Source organism: Panthera tigris, chromosome E2 (assembly GCF_018350195.1).
Source record: "Panthera tigris isolate Pti1 chromosome E2, P.tigris_Pti1_mat1.1, whole genome shotgun sequence".
Taxonomy (NCBI): Eukaryota; Metazoa; Chordata; class Mammalia; order Carnivora; family Felidae; genus Panthera; species Panthera tigris.
Genome location: NC_056674.1, coordinates 47,035,819 through 47,057,207, shown reverse-complemented (window position 1 = coordinate 47,057,207; position 21,389 = coordinate 47,035,819). Strand labels below are relative to the sequence as shown.

Here is a 21,389-nt window from a genome sequence, read left to right as displayed (position 1 = left end):
AAAGGGCTAGTATCCAAAATCTATAAAGAGCTCACCAAACTCCACACCCGAAAAACAAATAACCCAGTGAAGAAATGGGCAGAAAACATGAATAGACTCTTCTCTAAAGAAGACATCCGGATGGCCAACAGGCACATGAAAAGATGTCCAACGTCGCTCCTCATCAGGGAAATACAAATCAAAACCACACTCAGATATCACCTCACGCCAGTCAGAGTGGCCAAAATGAACAAATCAGGAGACCATAGATGCTGGAGAGGATGTGGAGAAACGGGAACCCTCTTGTACTGTTGGTGGGAATGCAAATTGGTGCAGCCGCTCTGGAAAACAGTGTGGAGGTTCCTCAGAAAATTAAAAATAGACCTACCCTATGACCCAGCAATAGCACTGCTAGGAATTTACCCAAGGGACACAGGAGTGCTGATGCATAGGGGCACTTGTACCCCAATGTTTATAGCAGCACTCTCAACAATAGCCAAATTATGGAAAGAGCCTAAATGTCCATCAACTGATGAATGGGTAAAGAAATTGTGGTTTATATACACAATGGAGTACTACAGGGCAATGAGAAAGAATGAAATATGGCCCTTTGTAGCAACATGGATGGAACTGGAGAGTGTGATGCTAAGTGAAATAAGCCATATAGAGAAAGACAGATACCATATGTTTTCACTCTTATGTGGATCCTGAGAAACTTAACAGAAATCCATGGGGGAGGGAAGGAAAAAAAAAAAAGAGGTTAGAGTGGGAGAGAGCCAAAGCATAAGAGACTGTTAAAACCTGAGAACAAACTGAAGGTTGATGGGGGTGGGAGAGAGGGAGGGTGGGTGATGGGTATTGAGGAGGGCACCTTTTGGGATGAGCACTGGGTGTTGTATGGAAACCATTTTGACAATAAATTTCATATATTGAAAAAAAAATAAATGAGCACTTTGGAAAATAATTCTACCAGAAAAAAAAATAAAAAAATAAAAGCTATAGCAATCAAAATCGTGTGGTACTGACATAAAACAGACACAGAATGATGGAACTGAACAGAGAGCCCAGAATCACCTCGTGCACATACAGCCAATGAATCTATGACAAGTGTGCCAAGTATAGACAATAGGGAAAAGATGGTCTCTTCAACAAATAGTTCTGGAAAAACTGGGTATCTATATGCCAAAGAATGAAACTGGACCCTTTTCTTATGCCACATACAACAATCCATTCCAAAAGTATTACCAACTTAACTCTGAGACCTGAAACTAAACTCCTAGAAGAAAACAGGAGCAAAGCTCCTTGATGCAGGTCTTGGCAATTCTTTGACTAGGACATCAAAAGCAAAAACAAAACAAAACCAAGAGGGACTACAACAAACTAAAAAGTTCCTGCACAGTGAAGGAAACTACCAAACCACGATGAAATGGGAGGAAATATTTGCAAATTATGTATCTGGTAAGGGGTCAATAACCATAATACACAAGGAACTCCTACAACTAAATACCAAACAAACAAACTTAAATGACTGATTAAAAACTGGTCAGGGGCACCTGGGTGGCTCAGTCAGTTAAGCATCCAGTTAAGCATTTGACTTTGGCTCAGGTCATGATCTTGTGGTTTGTGAGTTCAAGCCCCACATGGGTCTCTCTGCTGTCAGCGTGGAGCCTACTTCAGATCCTCTGTCCTGCTGCCCCCTGCTCCTCCCCTGCTTGTACTCTCTCTCTCACACAAAAATAAACATTAAAAAAATTTTTAAATGGGCAAAGGACTTGAATATACATTTTTATCAAGAAGAAAAGTGGCTAACAGTATATGTAAAAATCACTAACCAAAACCACAATGAAGTATCACCTTAGACCTATTCAGATGTTGTGTTGTTGTTGTTGTTGTTTTTTTTTTTTGTAAGTAGGCTCCACTCCCAGTGCAGAGCCCAATGCAGGGCTTGAACTTACAACCCTGAGTTCAAGACCTGAGCTGAGATCAAGAGTCAGATGCTTAACCAATTGAGCCCCTCAGGGACCTCATGATGGGCTTTTATCTAGAAGATGAGATACTGAGCGTTGGTGAAGGTGTGAAGGAGGGAACTCTGTGCACGGCTGCTGGGAATGGAAATTGGTGCCATCATTATGAAAACAGCATGGGGTTCCTTAAAAAATTAAAAACAGAACTACCATGTGATCCAGCAACCTCACTCCTGGGTATATAGTGAAAGGAAATGAAGTTAATATCTTGGAGAGATATTTGCACTCCCATGTTCATTGCAGCATTATTCATAATAGCCAAGATATGGAAACAATCTAGGTGTATGTCAGTGGGTTACTGTATAAAGAAAATGTGACACACGCAAAGAAATCTTATTATTTGCTACCACATGATGAATATGGAGGACATTATGCAAGGCAGAATAAGCCACACAGAAAAAGATAAATACTGCATGATTTCACTTACATGTGGGATCTAAAAAAGTCAAAGCATAGACCAGAGAGTAAAATATGGTTAGCAGGTGCTGGGGAGAGGGAAGGGAAAATGGGGAGATATTGGCCAAAGTGTACAAACTTTCAGTTTTATTTAAAATGAATAATTTTGGGGGCGCCTGGGTGGCTCAGTCAGTTAAGCGTCCGACTTCGGCTCAGGTCATGATCTCGCAGTTCGTGAGTTCAAGCCCCGCATCGGGCTCTGTGCTGACAGCTCAGAGCCTGGAGCCTGTTTCAGATTCTGTGTCTCCCTCTCTCTCTCTCACCCTCCTCTGTTCATGCTCTGTCTCTCTCTGTCTCAAAAATAAATAAACGTTAAAAAAATTTTTTTTTAAATGAATAATTTTGGAGATCTCATGTACTGCATAATCATTATAGTTAATAGTACTATATTGTATACTTGAAAGTTGCTAAGAGAATACATCTTTATGTGTTCTTAGCATACCAAAACCAAAATTGGGGCACCTGGCGGGCCCAGTCGGAGCATGTGACTCTTGATCTTGGGGTTGTGGGTTTGAGCCCCACGTTGAATACAGAGATTACTTAAAAAAAAAATCTCAGAGGCACCTGAGTGGCTTAGTTGGTTAAGCATCCAACTCTTGGTTTTGGGTCAGGTCATGATCTCACAGGTTCCTGACTTCAAGCCCCTGTTAGGCTCCCCACTGACAGTGCTTGGAATTCTCTCCCTCCCTCTATCTCTGTCCCTTCTCCACTCACTGTCTCTCTCTCTCTCTCTCGAAATAAATAAATAAACTTAAAAAAAATAAAATCTAAAAAAAAAAAATGCAAAACACGTAACTTTGCGATATGGTGAATACGTTAATTAGCTTGACTGTGGTAAATATTTTACAATGTATTCATATATCAAAACATCACATTGTACCTTGGACACATATAAATTTACTTGTCAATTATACCTCAGTAAAGCTGGGGAAAAAGAATCAACTGAAAAACTACTACTTACAGAAAGATAATGGAGAGCCACCGGATAATGTATGGAATTGTGGAATCACTGTATCATATACGTGAAACTAATATAACCTTATATGTTAACTAACTGGAATATTTTAAAATAAAGACAAAAGAGAACTCAGCAAGGTGGTTGGGTGCTAATATACAGAAATCAACAGCCTTCATACATCCAAACAATATTTACTTAAATGGTAAAGACAGATAAAATATCTCACTCATAATAGCTACACAAAGATAAAATAAACCTAACAAGAGATTTGGACTATTAATGAGGGATCCACGGAAGATGAGGGCGGAAAGGCATACCATACTCCCACGGAGATAGGAGTGTGAAGAGAACATCATACAGATTATCAGTTCTGTGAATTAATCTTTGTAAGTTCATAGTTTCTATCTATTTAAATATCTATTTTTTAAAAAATTTTTTTAACATTTATTTATTTTTGAGACAGAGAGAGACAGAGCATGAATGGGGGAGGGTCAGAGAAAGGGAGACACAGAATCCGGAACAGGCTCCAGGCTCTGAGCTGTCAGCACAGAGCCCGACATGGGGCTCGAACTCACGGACCGCGAGATCGTGACCTGAGCTGAAGTCGGCTGCTTAACCAACTGAGCCACCCAGGCGCCCCTCTATATAAAAATCTAAATTTAGATCTACAACCATATAAGCTCGCTATTTATTGATTTATTTGGAGAGAGAGAGAGAGAGAGAGAGCAAGCAGTGGAGGGGCAGAGAGAGGGGGACAGGGGATCTAAAATGGGCTCTGTGCTGAACAAAGAGCCTGATGCGGGGGCGCCTGGGTGGCGCAGTCGGTTAAGCGTCCGACTTCAGCCAGGTCACGATCTCGCGGTCCGTGAGTCCGAGCCCCGCGTCAGGCTCTGGGCTGATGGCTCGGAGCCTGGAGCCTGTTTCCGATTCTGTGTCTCCCTCTCTCTCTGCTCCTCCCCCGTTCATGCTCTGTCTCTCTCTGTCCCAAAAATAAATTTAAAACAAAAAAAAAAAAAAACGTTGAAAAAAAAAAAAAAAAAACAAAGAGCCTGATGCGGCGCTCAAACCCATGAACTCTAAGATCACGACCTGAGCCGAAGTCGGACGCTTAACTGACTGAGCCACCCAGGTGCCCCTATAAGCTCTTAATACATAAAAAGATCCCCCCCGGGGCACCTGGGTGACTCAGTCGGTTAAGCGTGCAACTCTTGATTTCAGCTCAGGTTGTGATTTCACGGTTCATGGGTTTGAGCCGCATCTCAGGCTCCACACTGACAGCACAGAGCCTGCTTGGGATTCTGCCTCTTTCCTTCTGTCATTCTCTCTCAAAATAAACACCAACAAAAAATTCCCATATATCCAAACAGTCTAACAAAATCAAGCAGCCCAATGAAAACTGGGCAGAGATTAGGAAAGGACATTCGTTCGTTCATACATTCCTTCAATTGATATGTATGGAGTGCACACGTATGGCAGGTCCTGCTCTAGGTGCCAGGAGCATACTGGATGAAAGAGTCCCTGTCCACAGACAACACACATTTGAGGAGGGAGACAGAGACAAGAACCAAACAGTATTCAGGTAGTGATAGTGCTAAGAAGAAAAATTAAGTAGGAGGAGGGATAGAGGGGGCTGGGGAGGGAACACTACTATTGGTCTACAAGGGATGACTAGAGAAAGTTTCTCTGAGGATGTGGCTTGTGAGAGAGACCATAATAACGTTCGGTGCACCCAATGCAAATATCTGTCAGGGTAGCGGCACGTTCCAAGGCCCTGAGTTGAGAACAGGGTTGGTGTGTGGGAGGGCACAGAAGTGTGCATGGCTGAAGGACAGTGGAGGAGGGGTGGGCATAGGAGTGGAGATGTAGCTGTGAGCCAGGCTGAGCAGGCCTCTGTAAGCTCTGGAAAGGGTTTGGGATTTTAAGTATGATAGCAATCTACTGGGAGGTTTTGAACAGGGGAATAATACTGATTTATGTTTGAAAACAATATGGGAGGATGGAATGAAGCAGGGCAAGAGCAGAGGCAAATTCTGCCCAGATGAGAGGTGGAAGATGGTACCTTACTCTGGTTTTGACTTCCATTTTCTCATGAGTGCACTTGCAAAGCCTTTCTTCTACTTCAGAGCTATGGGTATTGTTTGAAAACACCAATTTTCAGTGGACTGTTGGGGATGTGGCCAGACTCATACATTGCTCATGGGAGTGTTAACTGGTACAATAAGGAGAAGACTGGGGCAATAACTTTCTTTTCTTTTTTTTTTTTTATTTTAGAGAGACAGTTTGAGAGCAGGGGAGAGGGGCAGAAGGAGGGGGGAAAAGAGAGAGAAAGAGAGAGAGAGAAGGAAAGAGAGACAGTCTTAAGCAGGCTCCATGCTCTGTGCAGAGTCCATTGTGGGGCTCAATCCTATGACTCTGGGATCATGACCTGAGCTGAAATCAAGAGTCAGACACTTGGGGCGCCTGGATGGCTCAGTCAGTTAAGCGTCCGACTGATAGTGCAGAGCCTGCTTGGGATCCAATCTCTCTCCCTCCCTCTCTCTCTGCCCCTCCTCTGCTCACACTCTCTCTCAAAATAAACAAACTAACTTACTAAAAAAAAAAAAAAAAAAAGTATCTCATAGGTTCAGGAGGCTAGAGAAAAGATTGAGCATACAAATACAGACATAGAGACATTAAAAAAAAAAGTCACTGGGGGCGCCTGGGTGGCTCAGTCGGTTGAGCGACCGACTTCAGCTCAGGTCATGATCTCACGGTTTTTGAGTTCGAGCCCCGCGTTGGGGTCTGTGCTGACAGCTCGGAGCCTGGAGCCTGCTTTGGATTCTGTGTGTGTGTGTGTGTCTCTCTCTCTCTGCCCCTCCCCCACTCACGCTCTGTGTCTGTCTCAGAAATAAACAAACATTAAAAAAAAAAGTCACTCAATTGAGCCACCCAGGTACCCTTTGGCAATATCTTTCTAAATTAAGAATGCATGCACATTTTACCACATCTTTTCCAGATATTCATGTTGTAGATATACTTGTACATGTGTGAAATTATGTACACAAAAGGATATTAATAATAGTATTATTAACAATGAAAGACTGAAAAAAATCTCAATGTCTATCAATAGGGAGCTGGTTTTATAAATTATGAGACATGTGACCAAAGGAATGCTACACAGTAAATGAATAAAACATTGGGGCGGCTTTACGTATACTGATGAAACAATCTCTGATGAACTGTTAAGAGAAAAACACAAAATTCGTGGCAATGTTTATAAGTGGGCTACCACTTACCAAACATATTTGCAAATGCACAGATTACCTCCGAAAGAATATATAATAAATTGGGAATGTCATTGTGTCTCCGAGGATTAGGGGACAGAGGAGAGCTGCACAATATACCCTGTGGCACATTTGAGTTTTCTCCACGTATGTGTTTTAATTATTTAAAAAACCTGTTTTAACATGAAAGATTATTGAGAGAAATCTGACAGGGAGAGGCTGAAGACAGAAGAGAAAGGTGAGGGCTAACAATCTTCAAAGATGGTCTCACTTTATATTTCTTTTTTTTTTAAGATTTATTTATTTTTGAAAGTGACAGAGAGACACAGAGACAGAGCATGAGAGGGGGAAGGACACAGAGAAAGAGGGAGACAGAGGATCAGAACAGACTCTGCACTCACAGCACAGAGCCCGATGTGGGGCTCAAACTCGCAAACTGTGAGATCATGACCTGAGCCAAAGTCGGATGCTCAGCTGACTGAGATACCCAGGGGCCCCTCTCACTCTGTGTTTCTTAAGTGAAAAATACATGAAATTATGATAGAATTTTGATCAGTTGTTTTCAGCCCAAGAAGAAAAGTCAAGAGAGAAAAGGCAAGCTCATACTGCTACAAGATTTTTAATTAAATCCTACCAAAAAAAGAGATCCTTCCCTATATGTGATTCAACACTGCACCATGCTATTTAGGAAGATTAAGTATTTACAAGAAACAGATTATCTGCCATGAATAGCTTGGGCTTCAATATTCCTGAAAACAATTGGACTAGCAGGATTGGCCTACATCAATCCTGAAAGTAAAGATTTGTGGGGTGCCTGGCTGGCTCAGTTGGAGGACCATGCGACTTTTGATCTTGGGGTTGTGAGTTCAAGCCCCAAGCTGGGTGTAGAGATTGCTAAAAAAATAAATAGATAAATAAAATTGAAAGCAAAGATTTGCTAGTAGTTGAAGAGATAAACCACATTAGTGCCAAGTTTTACTGCTTTTCACCTCAGGTCTACTTAATTCTATTTCTCTGTCTCCATCTACCGATTGCTGGGGCTTTTCCTTAGCATGTCTAGGTAACTCATGTACACTTTGTGGTTCCAGTAGATTAGCCAGAGCTCCAGCTGCCCCAGTTAATAATAATAGCTAACACTTATCCAGTAAATACTCTGGGTCAGACACTCTTCTAAGCATTTACATCTACTGAGTTTTTAATCTTCGCATCAATCTTACAGGGCAGGTCCTAAGAGTATCTCCATCATGTAGGTAAAAAACTGGGGCCCAAGAGATTGAGTAATTTACCCAAGAATACACTGCTAACAAGTGAACCTGGTCAGTCTTGCTTCTGAGTCTGTGCTTTTGGACCAAGACACTAGACTGCAGAGCCATGGAGTCCAGAAGGAGGACCACACCTACCATGATGGCACTAGCCTCAGCCACCCAGGGTTCCATTCACTTTTAATTTGGTCAATACTTCATTCCGCACACAGTAACAGACTGCAAGCAAACATGCCCTGAACCGAGAAGTATCACCATCCAGAAGTGAACTAGAAAGGATCAACCTGCAAGGCATAGGAGTTGCCATCTGTTAACACTTGCCTAAATGCCCCAAAAAAGCCTTTACTGAGATGAACGTGTCTTTTAGGGCTCTCCCGCCGCCACCCCAGGAACCAAGGCCGCCGCCACCCCAGGAACCATGCCCATGTTCCAAATGCCCAAAGGAAACTACCAATCCTGAGATAAATGAATGCAACAATTTCCAAAATACAGCTTACTTAGGACAGAAAGGTAGGACAAAGTGTTGGTCACTGGTAGAAAATTTTGAACAAGAAGCATCCCAGAAGTGGGGCCCCAGGACTGTGTCCATACCTCTGTAATCCCCATAAAGGTTAGGAAGGTGAGATTGGCCTGTGGGTAGAAATGCTTAAGAAGTTTGACCTCTGAGAAACGGTGGGAAAACCTCTTCCAAATAGCTTGATGGAGGTAAAACCTACTGGAGTTCTGTGCTGAGTAGACCGCAGTCATCAACAAGATGAGGAAGAGGATTTGTACTAGGAAAGAATAGGAAAAAAAAATTACAGTTGAGTGGTTAGCTTAGAAATTCTCTACACCTTCTCCTTCATGGTTCCCAAGCCTTGGCAATTTCATTCAACCCAACAACTGAAAACAGATGAGCCAACGTATTTGGCTCATGGTGGTGCCTATACATATCTACAAATATTTATATATTCCTTCCCAGAATTACTCTGCCACTCATCAGAAGTCTTCCTTTAAATAAGATACACAAAATCCTACACAAAAATTGCCGTATTTTAGTTCTTAAAACTAAATGCATCTCCGCCCCCAACCTTTCTCTCTCTAGCTATCTCTGGACTGTGTTCACAAGAAAGGGAAGGCAGATAAAAACAGAATTGGTCTTCTTTGGTCCAGGAAATGCGATAACCCAAACATGATATGTGCTGAACCAGTTCCCCTGTACTTAGAGGACAGCTACTTTTTTTTCACTTTTTTAAAACAATTTATTTTTGAGAGACAGAGAGAGATCAAGCATGTGCAGGAGAGGGGCAGAAAGAGAGGGAGACACAGAATCCGAAGCAGACTCCAGGCTCTGAGCTGTCAGCACAGGGCCTGACATGGGGCTTGAACTCAAACTGTGAGATCATGACCTGAGCTGAAGTCCGATGCCCAACCGACTGAGCCACCCAGGCGCCCCGAGGACAACCACTTTTGAAAGCATATTCATTTTTCCTCCTGTGAAGTATATAGATCAAGTTGTTACTCTACTCTGTAGGCAGAGGAAGGTGCTTATTCAAGCACATAATGACTTCTTATGACTCCTAAGTTCAGGAGTCTGCCCATTTACCACACTCCCTGGAGTCCATATTTTTTTCAAGGGGAGTATTTTAAGACAGCTTCTCACTTCCCTGTATTTTCATTTACTTCTCACTCCCCCTTTGCTGGGAATTGTGCTACAGGATCAACACATTACTGTTTGCTCTCCATGCCCAAAATATCTCCTGTCAGCTTGAAATGTTTCTTCTCTTTCAAGGTTCTTTCTGGTCACTTACCCAGGCTGTGGAAAGCTGGAGCTGTATAGACGGGGTTGTTCTTATCTCTCGAACCAGGTAATGGTGAACATTTTGCTGTCAAAAATTCAAATGTAGCCCAAAAAACAGTTATATTACATTAAGCAGTTATTCATCAACATTTGCTGAAACTCTACTATGAGTACCTCCTCTTAAATGCTGAAAACACAAAGAATAAAGCTACAGCAGTGGCACTTCTCAAACTAGCATGAAGGACGTAAGAAAAATTCCAGTCCACTGGGGACAGATACTTTGATAAAATACAGTAACAAGGAATTGCTAGAATAAAGAAGTAAAACAGGAGCATGTAAAAAAGAAGTCCCATTTTTTAAAAGTTTATTTATTTTGAGAGATGAGGGGAAGGGTAGAGAGAGAGAAGACAGAGAATGCAAGCAGGCTCCATGCTGACAGTGCAGAGCCCAACTTGGGGCTCGAACTCACGAACCTCGAGATCATGATCCGAGCCGAAATAGTCACTTGACTGACTGAGCCACCCAGGTGTCCCCAAGTCCTACTTTAAAAATTAGATTCAGGGGCGCCTGGGTGGCTCAGTCGGTTAAGCGGCCGACTTTGGCTCAGGTCATGATCTCGCAGTCCGTGAGTTCGAGCCCCGCGTCAGGCTCTGTGCTGACAGCTCAGAGCCTGGAGACTGTTTCAGATTCTGTGTCTCCCTCTCTCTCTCTCACCCTCCTCTGTTCATGCTCTGTCTCTCTCTGTCTCAAAAATAAACGTTAAAAAAAAATTAAAAAAAAAATTAGATTCAATATGTCTAAAATTGGTCTGCCCGATTGCTACAAAACTTTCTAAATACTTCCTCTCACTTTCTGTTTTCATCTTGGACTAGAAACAAGCAGTGCTAGTCCGTGAACCGCACGTGGGGAGCACTGTTGGAGAGCAGGGTTCTTCACATTTCAATGTGCACGGAACCGCCTGGGAATGTGGTTCAAATGCAGATCCTGGGGTGAGGCCTAAGATTATGCATTTTCTAAAATTCCAGGAGATGCCAAAGCTGCTGTCTGCGGACCACACCGTGAGAAGTATCTAGAGACATGTAAACCAAGATGGAGAGAGAAGGAGCCAGAATAGGACATGAAACTTGCTAGCACGTCTGTGCCAAATGCTTGGGAGTCACGGAAGAGAAAATAAATGTCCCTGAGGAAGTCAGAGAAGGTGTCATAGAGGTGAAACTTGACATTTGTTGTGAAGGATGAATCAGATACAATTCTCCAAATGGACAAGGACAAGAAAAGAAAAAGTCCTTTTTAGGCAGAGGGAACAACGATTCCAGAGCATGGAGAAATGAAATGAGGCCTAGGAAGGCAGTATGAAACCAGATTAATTTCTACAAATCTCATAAGGAATGGGGTGCTTATCCCTTTAGTAATGTGTCTACCACACAATGAAGGGTTGAGGCATCGCCATGTATTATCAGGTTTTTGCCATTTTTAAAAACCAATTGGAATATTATTGTTCTAATATATTTGACTCCAGGGAAGATAAACTTCTTACAAATTTTTTGGCCATTGTGATCATAAAATTTCTTTTGCTTTTAAAAATATTTACTTTGTATAGAGAAAAATCACTTTTTGGTGAAAAAAAAATTTTAATGTTTAGTTTTGAAAGAGAGCACAAGCTGGGGAGGGGCAGAGAGAGGGGGACATAGGATCCAAAGTAGGCTCTGGCTCTGTGCTGACAAAAGCAATCCCAAAGCAGGGTTTGAACCCACAAGCTGCAAGATCATGACCTGAGCCAAAGTCAGAAGCTCAACTGACTGAGCCACCAAGGTGCCCCTGCTTTGTTGTTGTTTTTTGTTTGTTTGCTTTTTTGTTTTTGTTTTTTGTTTTTTGAGAGAGAGTGTGTGTACAAGAGCTAAGAGCTGGGGAGGGAGAGAAAGGGGGAAAGAGAGGGAGAGAAAGAAAGAGGGAGAGAGAGAGAGAGGAGGAGGGGGAGGGAGAGAATCCTAAACAGCCTCCGTGCTCAGCAAGGAGCTGGACACAGAGCTCAGTCCCTCAAACTGTGAGATCATGACCCAAGTCAAATTCTAGAGTCAGATGCTTAACTGACTGAACCACCCAGGCACCCCTGTCAATTACACCTATTTAAATGCCACTTCCAGCATTTCCACTTTTCTTTGTTACTTATATCTTTGTGGGTCAATTGCCTCTTCCAATTATCTTTTTTTTTTTTTTTTTTTTTTTTTTTTGTAAAATGTCACAGGGGTTTGTGATTGGAAGACAAGGAGATAACACAACTACACACTTTGCTGTCTGTACCTAAGCCAGATAATAGGTGGCCAATCATCCACACACTTTAAAAGTGACACAGTCACTGATCATGATGTACAGCTGTTATTTAGGTGGTGATTTGTGGACTGAAGAGCTAACAGCAAGCAGTTAGTACTTTAGGCAATCACTCACAGTTCAAGGACCATGGTAAATGATATTTGAACTGTGTTGCTGAGACACTGGTGCTATTTAAACCATGTAACTAAAATTCACAGACTATGAAGCAGCACAAAGCAAGGACTACCTGTATGCAAGTATGTATCACCTAAAAACCAGGGCATTCTCCCATCGTTATTACACTTAAGGAAATTATCAATAATTTCCTCGAATAATATCCTATCCATATTAAAAATGTCTTATTTAGTCAAAGGATCTAGAATACTCCTCCATCATTTTTTTCATGATATTGGCTTTTCACAGAAACTGTTACACAGAATGATACTACTCCAAGTGTGATCAATGAACCAGCAGCACCAGCATCACCTGGGAAATTGTCAGGAATGCAGAATTGCGGGCTCCGTTCCAGAGCTATTCTCCATTTCAGTGCGTCTTTTAAAATTGATTGTGCCTGCAACTAGTTGAGGCCTTTTAAAATAAATTAAATATTTCTTTGCAAGAGTGGATTGTTTAATTATTATCATTCCTATCACCTGCATGTTAAGTATCCTGGATCTACAGTCTAAGTCTCTTCTCCCTTCAACACCCTCCAAAAAAACCCAAATAACACAGTTAACAAATGGGCAGAAAACATGAACAGACACTTCTCCAAAGACACCAGGTAGCTGACAGACACATGAAAAGATGCTCAACATCACTTATCATCAGGGAAATACAAATCAAAGCCACAATGAGATACCACCTCATACCTGTCAGAATGGCTAACATTAACAATGCAAGAAACAACAGGTATTGGCAAGGATGAGGAAAAAGGGGAACCCTCTTGCACTGTTGGTGGGAACGCAAACTGGTGCAGCCACTCTGGAGAAGAGTATGTTCCTCAAGAAACTAAAAATAGAACTACCTTACGTTCTAGCAATTACACTACTATGTATTTATCCAAAGGATACAAAAATACAGATTCAAAGGGGTACATGCACCCCAATGTTTATAGCAGCATTAGCAACAATAGCCAAACTATAGAGAGAGCCCAAATATCCATTGACTGATGAATGGATAAGGTATGTGTGTGTATGTGTGTGTGTATACATATACACACACATATACATACCACGGAATATTACTTGGCAATCAGAAAGAATGAGATCTTTCCATTTGCAATGATGTGGATGGAGCTAGAATGAATTATGCTAAGTGAAATTTAAGTCAGAGAAAGACAAATACCACATGATTTCACTCATATTTAGAATTAAGAAACAAAACAAGTAAACATATGGGAAGGAGGGGTAAGAAAAAAAGAGGGAAATAAAGCACAAGAGACTCAACAATAGAGAACAAACGACGTGTTGACGGAGGGAGGTGGGTGGGCGATGGGCTAGATGGGTGATGGGTACTAAAGAGGGCACTTGTGATGAGCACTGGGTGTTGTATATAAGTGATGAATCATTGAATTCTATTCCTGAAACCAATATTGCACTGCATGTTAACTAATTAGAATTTAATTTTAAAAAAGAAAAAAAATAAGTCTGTTCATCCTTATTCAGTATTTTTATATATGTATTTCATGTTTTGCATTATTTTGGTTTATTTAAACTTCCTGGTCATTAGTGACATCTCCTTCAATTCAACTTGTGAATTTTAAAAATTTGTAAATCACATTTTTCATTTCCTGAAAGCCTTTGTCTGTGTGTTTGATACAAAGGAGTCTCCTAAAGAGGTCTTGTTATAGTTTTGGTCTCCTCCAGCAGTTTTTAATTAAGATCTACCTACTCCTTGTTCACCCTGGGATCCTTGGGTCTCAAATGGGGCTATACACTGGAACCACCTGGGAAGTTTAAGCGTGCTTGGCATTGGAAACCATCTCTAGGCATTACTTGGTCTGGTTTTTTAACCAATATTTAATTGGTCTAGGGTGCATAGGTGGCTCAGTTGGTTGAATGTCCAAGTTTGGCTCAGGTCATGATCTCACGGTTTGTGGGTTTGAGCCCTGCATTGGGCTGTGTGCTGACAGCTTAGAGCCTCGTGCCTGCTTCAGAATCTGTGTCTCCCTCTCTCTCTGCCCCTCCCCTGCTTGCACTCTGTCTCTCTCAAAAATAAATTCTAAAAAATTAAAAAAAATTTTAATTGGTCTGAAGTGAGGCTTGAATGTCAAGAGTTTTAAGAGTTCTCCAGGTTTGGTTGTGGGAGCTCAGGCCCATCCTCTATGGTTGTTAAAGCAGAAACAATCCTGTCACCAAAATCCAGAATGTTAGAACTCTACTGGACAACATACAGTTTTTTCAACAAATACACTGTGATAAAAATAGCAAGAATGGACAGCAATGGGAAGAGAAAGGGAGGAGCTTCTGTAGACTAAGCATAAAGAGTGCTTAAAAGATGTATCAGCTGATTGCAACACATGGATTTTATTTGAATCTTGATTTGAACAAACTATAAAATAAACATGTATGAGACAATTAGGAAAATCTGAACCCTGGCTTTTTTAAAAAAAGCGTTAAAATACACAACATAAAAACCATCTTAATCTTTTTATAGTATAAAGTACATTTGTATTGTATAAATATTAACACATTAGTGTGATAATTGTTTTTATATTTGTTTTTTTTACTCTTTTTAAATGTTTATTTTTGAGAGAGAGAGAGAGAGAGAGAGAGGGAGAGACACAGAGAGCAAGTGGGGGAGGGGCAGAGAGAGAGGGAGACACAGAATCCAAAGCAGGTTCCAGGCTCTGACCTGTCAGCTGTCAGTGCAGAGCCCGACTCAGGGCTCAAATTCACAAACCGTGAGATCATGACCTGAGCTAAAGTCAGATGCCTAACTGACTGAGCCATCCAGGCGCCCCTATATTTATGTTTTTAAAAGAAGAGGCCTAAAGTCCGCCTGGGTGGCTCAGCTACTTGAGCATCTGACTTCTGCTCAGGTCATGATGTCACGGTTTATGGGTTTGAGTCCCATTTTGGGTTCTGTGCTGACAGCTCAGAACCTGGAGCCTGCTTTGGATTCTGTGTCTCTCTCTATGCCCCTCCCTCGCTCATGCTCTGTCTCTCTCTCAAAAAACAAAAAACAAAAAACAAAAACCTTAAAAACAAAACAAAAAATTAGTCTTTTTTTTTTTTTTTTAGAAATATACACACTAAAATGTTTATGGATAAGATGATATGAAGTGAGGCATTTTTCTTTTCAAAATAGATGATTGACTTGTTCTGGTAATGAAGTAATGGTTGAAGCTGGCTAACAGAACGGCAGAATTCATTATACTATTCTCTACACATTTCTGTGGGGCTTGACATTTTCCTTAATCCAAAGTTTTTAAAAATTAAGTTTTCTGTTGCTTTTTTAAAAAGTAGTTTGATGCCGATTGATTTTTTTACTTGTCCTTTTTAACTTGGCAATGCTTTTCTGCTCTGTTTCTACTGGTCTCTCAGTTCTGGTTAGTTTTTTCTGTGACTACCTCACTCATATCTCAAATCTCATTCTGCCTATTTCTGTGTGTGTGTGTGTGTGTGTGTGTGTGTGTGTGTGTGTGTGTGTGTGTGTGGTCAAATTGGCAGAAACATTAGGCACTCTGAATTGACACCCAAGGGTCTCACTGTTCCAAACTACGTGCAACTAGAGTGGGTACCTCTCCTTCACCACCGCCCCCCCCCCCCCCCCCCCAGCCTACCATGCCAGTATGACCCATTTTTCACATACCTTTACTAGCTGGCTGATGAAGACGTTCTGAAGCACTGATAATATTACTGAAATAACCCAGTTGGTGGCCTGGTCTTTGTTCAGTTCCAGACTATAAAATGCAGTAAAAAAGGCTGCAGCTGGGCTAGTGACACCCAGAGGGAGCCAGGAGATGCAAGTCAACCATCAGGGCAGGCCATTAGCGATGGGCTTCTTCCCTTCTTCCGGGCTCAGGAGGGGGGAACAGGTTGCCTCTCTTAAGAACAGAAGTTGAAAGAATAACCTGCTAGCCCACAGCTCAGAGAGAAGCACAGGAAGACTATAAGTGATAAAAGAAGCCGGGGTGGTGCATTATTACCTGAATGGCCCCTGTTCTGTTGGAAGAATATGTATTTCCAAGAGCTCCTGGAGTTCTTGCAGTTGACTGGTGGCATCTAGGATGTCACAAGGCTGGTCAGCCTGAGTGGGACCCAGTGCACTTAAGTGAGATTGAAGCCTCTGCAGAACTCTGAGCAGGTAATGACAGAAATGATGCTGGCCTTCAGGAACCATTGAAAATACAGGCCGAGGTTCATACTTCAGCAAGTGGGAGACTTCAGCAGATAGTAATTAACTGGCAGAGATTAGCATCTCACTCATTGATGATGAGGTTAAATTGCCCAGTCACTGGAGATTAGACCACAATCAGTATTGTCTTCTCTGATCATCCTGGCCAGCTGGTAACAATGTCTAAAATTCTACACTGCGATCCAGAATAAAAACAACTTTTGCTCTAGAAGTAAATAAAAATTTAAACCTAACTGGGCTTTTTCACCAGAACCACAGTACATGTACAACTATATTAGATAAGTGCCCAGGAGGCTCCAATTATATTCAAGAATCCATAGATGACATAATGTCACCATTCCAACAGAAGAAAAAGAATGACATGTTTCAAGAGCCCCCAACAAAGCAGATGGAATATGGGGGGGGGGTCTGAGGGCCTTTTTGTGGGCTCTTCCTTAATCCTTTACTTTGTTTCACCAGATCTATTGTCTTAAAAGCTCTACTGGAAGCCTAAGGAAGCTGGGCCAAGCAGAAGGCTGTACCGTGCCTGTTGGTCATGCTGAGAGGTAGGAAGGATAAGCAAGAGGCAAGCAAGGGAGGAGGTAGATAACAGATCAGTTACTAAAACCTGCGGAAGTTTACCGTTTACCCAAAGGGGTCCTGCCCGCTGATGAGAGCCGTGACCTGCTACGTGAGAACAGAGGAGGCTGGGTAAAAGCTTCACCTGCTTGTTAATGTTGGAAGGACTCCATAAAGGTTGTTCCGACTCTGAGAGTAGGTACATATTTCTCCAGAGTAGGAATCCCACAGTCTCCTTTAATTCCTGAATATAGAACCAAAAGGAGAAAAGTCAGTTTTACATTCACCCAGGACTGGTCGCGGCTATAGATGGTGAGGTTGTCCCTTGACTAGGAGAGGCAAATGCTTAATGGGAAGAGCCTCTATTTTTCATTTTCTTTCTCCTTTTTCAGAAATACGTCACTTCACAGTAGCTTCAAAACTAATTTTAGGAGGACCACCTAGGTAGCTTAGTTGTTGAAGTGTCCGACTCTTGATTTCAGCTCAGGTCATGATCTCATGGTGGTGAGATCAAGTCCTGGGTCGGGGTCCATGCTGAGTGTGGAGCCTGCGTGAAAGTCAGTCTCTCTCTTTCTCGGTCTCTCTCTCTCTCTCTGTCTCTCCCTCCCCACCTCTGCCCCTCCCCCACTCACACTGTCTCAAAATAAATAAACATTTATTAATTTATTATTTAAAACTTTTTTAAATGTTTGTTTATTTTTGAGAGAGAGACAAAGCATGAACAGGGGAGGGGCAGAGAGAGAGGGAAACACAGAATCCGAAGTAGGCTCCAGGCTCTGACGTGTCAGCACAGAGCCTGACATGGGGTTCAAACCCACGAATGGCAAGATCATGACCTGAGTTGAAGTCGGACACTTAACCGACTGAGTCATGCAGGCTCCCCTAAAATAGAAATTTTAAAAAAGAAAATAAAACTAGTTTTAGGAGCATACAGAATGAAAGATTGGACCATTTGCTCAAACATCAAAAATGAAAATTCCAGAATAGTACCTTCTGCATTCACATCCTGTCCTTACAATACTTCACCATTAAGAGGAGAAACAAAAGGGTGCCTGGGTGGCTCAGTCGGTTAAGTGTCCGACTTCAGCTCAGGTCATGATCTCGCGGTTTGTGAGTTCAAGCCCAGCATCGGGCTCTGTATGGACAGCCCAGAGCCTAGAACCTGCTTCAGATTCTGTGTCTCCCTCTCTCTATGCCCCAACTCCCGCTCACTCTCTCTCTCTTTCAAAAATAAATAAACATTAAAAAAAAAAAAAAAGAGGAGAAACAAGGGGCATGATGCATTGTGGCCCAGAGGACAGAAATTAGGGAAAAGCTATCAAGATTAATAGGACCCCATGAGCCTTCCAGGAGATCCCCTCTGCTGGCCTTTCCTGCTACATGGGGAAACAGGGCCCACCATCTACCTATACAGTTAGATACCAAGCTTACTTCAGTCACCTCTGTGAGACAGAGGCTCACAAGGAGCATCTGAGAGGCAGGAAGCCTGGTCGGGAGGAAAAAGAGGCATGGGTTCCTGAGGCTAGATCAGCAGGAAGAGCCTCCCGATTACGAGACTGACAGGGAAGAGGAAGACAGCGGTTTGGATGCTGATGAACAGTTGGGACCAGGTCATAGCAATGGACCCACTGGAAGAAGAACATCACATCAACCTGTATCCTCAAGAGCTGAAATCATCTCAGACTCCTTCCTCTCCTAGCTTTAGCCATCTGTTTGGCAATTTAACCATGACTATCTAAGGACAGGACATCTTCATGGCAGTAAAGATCCCGATGTGTTCCTAAGGCTGCTTCATTCACTAATGAATGGAACCCTGAGGAAACCTGTTAAGAGTATTCAAGTGTTAGAGTAGCGAAGGAAAAAACAAATGCACATCAGGATTGTGTTTCTGACCCTGCAAGGAAGAAGAGTGCAGTACTTTAAGAGGATTACACACCACAAAGGCTACACATTGGGCTCACCCATACCTTGCTCATCTCTCTGGGCAGTGGTGCCAGTTTTCCTCCAGAACATGACGTTGATGACCATGTCGCACAGAAGCAAGGTCATGCAGCAAGAGAGCCTCTGGACTCTTGTAAACTGGTTCTCCGAGCCACAGATGATCCTGGGTGAGCTTTCCTACAATCATGGAGGAAAACAGGTGTCTAAGAAGAGAAATTAGAAAAGGACAGAAGTGAGACTTCATTCTGACAGCATCCTAGACTAAGAGGCGGTTTGCCCGGCAACACGCTTACACCAACAACTAGGCCAGTATCCAACACCTCTATGAAGACTCTTTCAAATTCATGGCAACATGATTCTTTTGTAGCATTAGGACAAAAGGTTGTCAAGGATAAGGTTAATTTATATTGTATGAGAGTTTAAAATTAAAAACGGTTCTTTTAAACCTGAAACATACTGTCCCCTCGATCTCAGTAAAATTAAACTTCTCCAAACCTCAGTTTCCTGATCCGTAAAAAAAGGGCTAATAATAGTTTCCAGATCACAGGACTGTGGTGAGCATATAAAGAACTGAGCACAGTCCAACAAGAAGTACTGAGCGGGGTGACTGGGTGGTTCAGTGTGTTAAGTGTCTGTCTTTGGCTCAGGTCATGATCTCATGGTTTATGGGTTCGAACCCTGCATTGGGCTCTGCACTGATGTGAGGAGCCTGTTTGGGATTCTCTCTCTTGCCCTCTGTCTATGCCTCTCCCCAACTTGTGCTTTCTGTTTCTTTAAAATAAATAAACTTAAAAAAGAAAACAACGGTTCTTTTAGCTGTCTGAGAGTTTTGATAAATCTTTTACTCTTCACAAGTTTGCATTGGGCTTCCACTCAACATAGTTTGGTAAATTTATAGTTTGAGCCCCTTCTCTTCTCTAAATGTGGACGAACTATAAATAAGGCATAAAAAGAAATAACCAGGGGCGCCTGGGTGGCTCAGTCAGTTGGGCGTCCAACTTTGGCTCAGGTCATGATCTCACAGTCCGTGAGTTCGAGCCCCGCATCGGGCTCTGGGCTGACAGCTCAGAGCCTGGAGCCTGTTTCGGATTCTGTGTCTCCCTCTCTCTCTGACCCTCCCCTGCTCATGCTCTGTCTCTGTCTCAAAAATAAATAAATGTTAAAAAAAAAATTAAAAAAAAAAAAAAGAAATAACCAAAGGCACGCCTGGTTAGCTCAGTTGGTTATGTGACTGACTCTTGATTTCAGCTCAGGTCATGATCCCACAGTGGTGGGATCCAGCCCCACATCAGGCTCTGCACTGACAGTGTGGAGCCTGCCTGAGATTCTCCCTTTCCCTCTCTCTGCATGCATGCACACACTCTCAACATAAATAAACAAACATTTAAAAAAAAAAAAAAAAAAGGAAGAGCCAAAAATATTGGCTGGGTTTCAAAACAAGATAAACATCTATGAGGAGGAGAAATGGAATGAAAAAAACATGGCGATGAGCAGGGAAGATTTCTGGGCTCCAGAAGAAAGCAGTATTCAGGCAGGAGTTTGGTTCTTCCAAGGTAATTGGAAATAAAAGTATTTCATAGGGTGGGGTAGGGAGAGTAAAGCCAACTTCACTGCTTGTAGCCCAGGTTCAGGCTGGAGCTAATGAAGGGAGACTGCAGAACAATAAACTGCCAATTTATGGGTAGGGAGGTGGGCGGAAAAAGGACAGCCCCATAACCAGGAATTGAGCCAAGAAATCCACTCGTTCCAGACAAAATCTGCAAGAGCCCTAGTTTTGTCAATTCCACTGAGGAATAGGAGATCCAAAATACTGTAATATAATAAGGCCTAATTCTAGACTAGCCATGTGAAGAGTCACATGGAAACAACAACAAGACTACTAGTCAGGGATGAGGGAGAGAGAAAGAAATTTAACAATACCCCCCCACCAAATAGACTTATGATCCCAAATTCCTAAACTCAGGAAGAAATCAAATGCAGAGAAAGGCAACCAAAACAATCAATAATTCAGTCCTGAAGAAATTAATTTTATGGGACAGTCTGACAAAGACTTCAAAATAAGTATTTCAGGTTGCTCAAAGAGATGAATCAAAGCATAGCATTCACTTAAAAAGAATAAAAAATTCTGAGAAACAGAAATAAAATTAATTAGAAATCTTATAACTGAAACATACAGTCATTAAAATGGCTGTCAGAATGGCGAACATTAACAACTCAGGCAACCACAGATGTTGGTGAGGATGCGGAGAAAGAGGATCTCTTTTGCATTGTTGGTGGCAATGCAAGCTGGTGAGCCACTCTGGAAAACAGTATGGACATTCCTCAAAAAACTAAAAATAGAACTACCCTATGACCCAGCAATTGCACTACTAGGCATTTATCCACGTGATACAGGTGTGCTGTTTCAAAGGGACACATGCACCCCCATGTTTATAGCAGCACTATCCACAACAGCCAAAGTATGGAAAGAGCCCAAATGTCCATTGATGGATGAATGGA

General features: G+C 42.1%; 1 protein-coding gene across 1 annotated transcript in view; it reads right to left on the bottom strand.

Moving 5' to 3' along the window:
- Positions 1–21,389, bottom strand: part of PKD1L3 (polycystin 1 like 3, transient receptor potential channel interacting) — a 76,035-nt gene that overhangs the window by 16,451 nt on the left and 38,195 nt on the right. Inside the window, 11 exon segments of the mRNA XM_042968083.1 lie at positions 8,534–8,566; positions 8,569–8,715; positions 9,670–9,807; positions 9,897–9,909; positions 15,846–16,080; positions 16,183–16,375; positions 17,013–17,193; positions 17,899–17,960; positions 18,390–18,577; positions 18,898–19,035; positions 19,037–19,093. Of these exon segments, the coding sequence (XP_042824017.1) occupies positions 8,534–8,566; positions 8,569–8,715; positions 9,670–9,807; positions 9,897–9,909; positions 15,846–16,080; positions 16,183–16,375; positions 17,013–17,193; positions 17,899–17,960; positions 18,390–18,577; positions 18,898–19,035; positions 19,037–19,093 (1,385 nt within the window).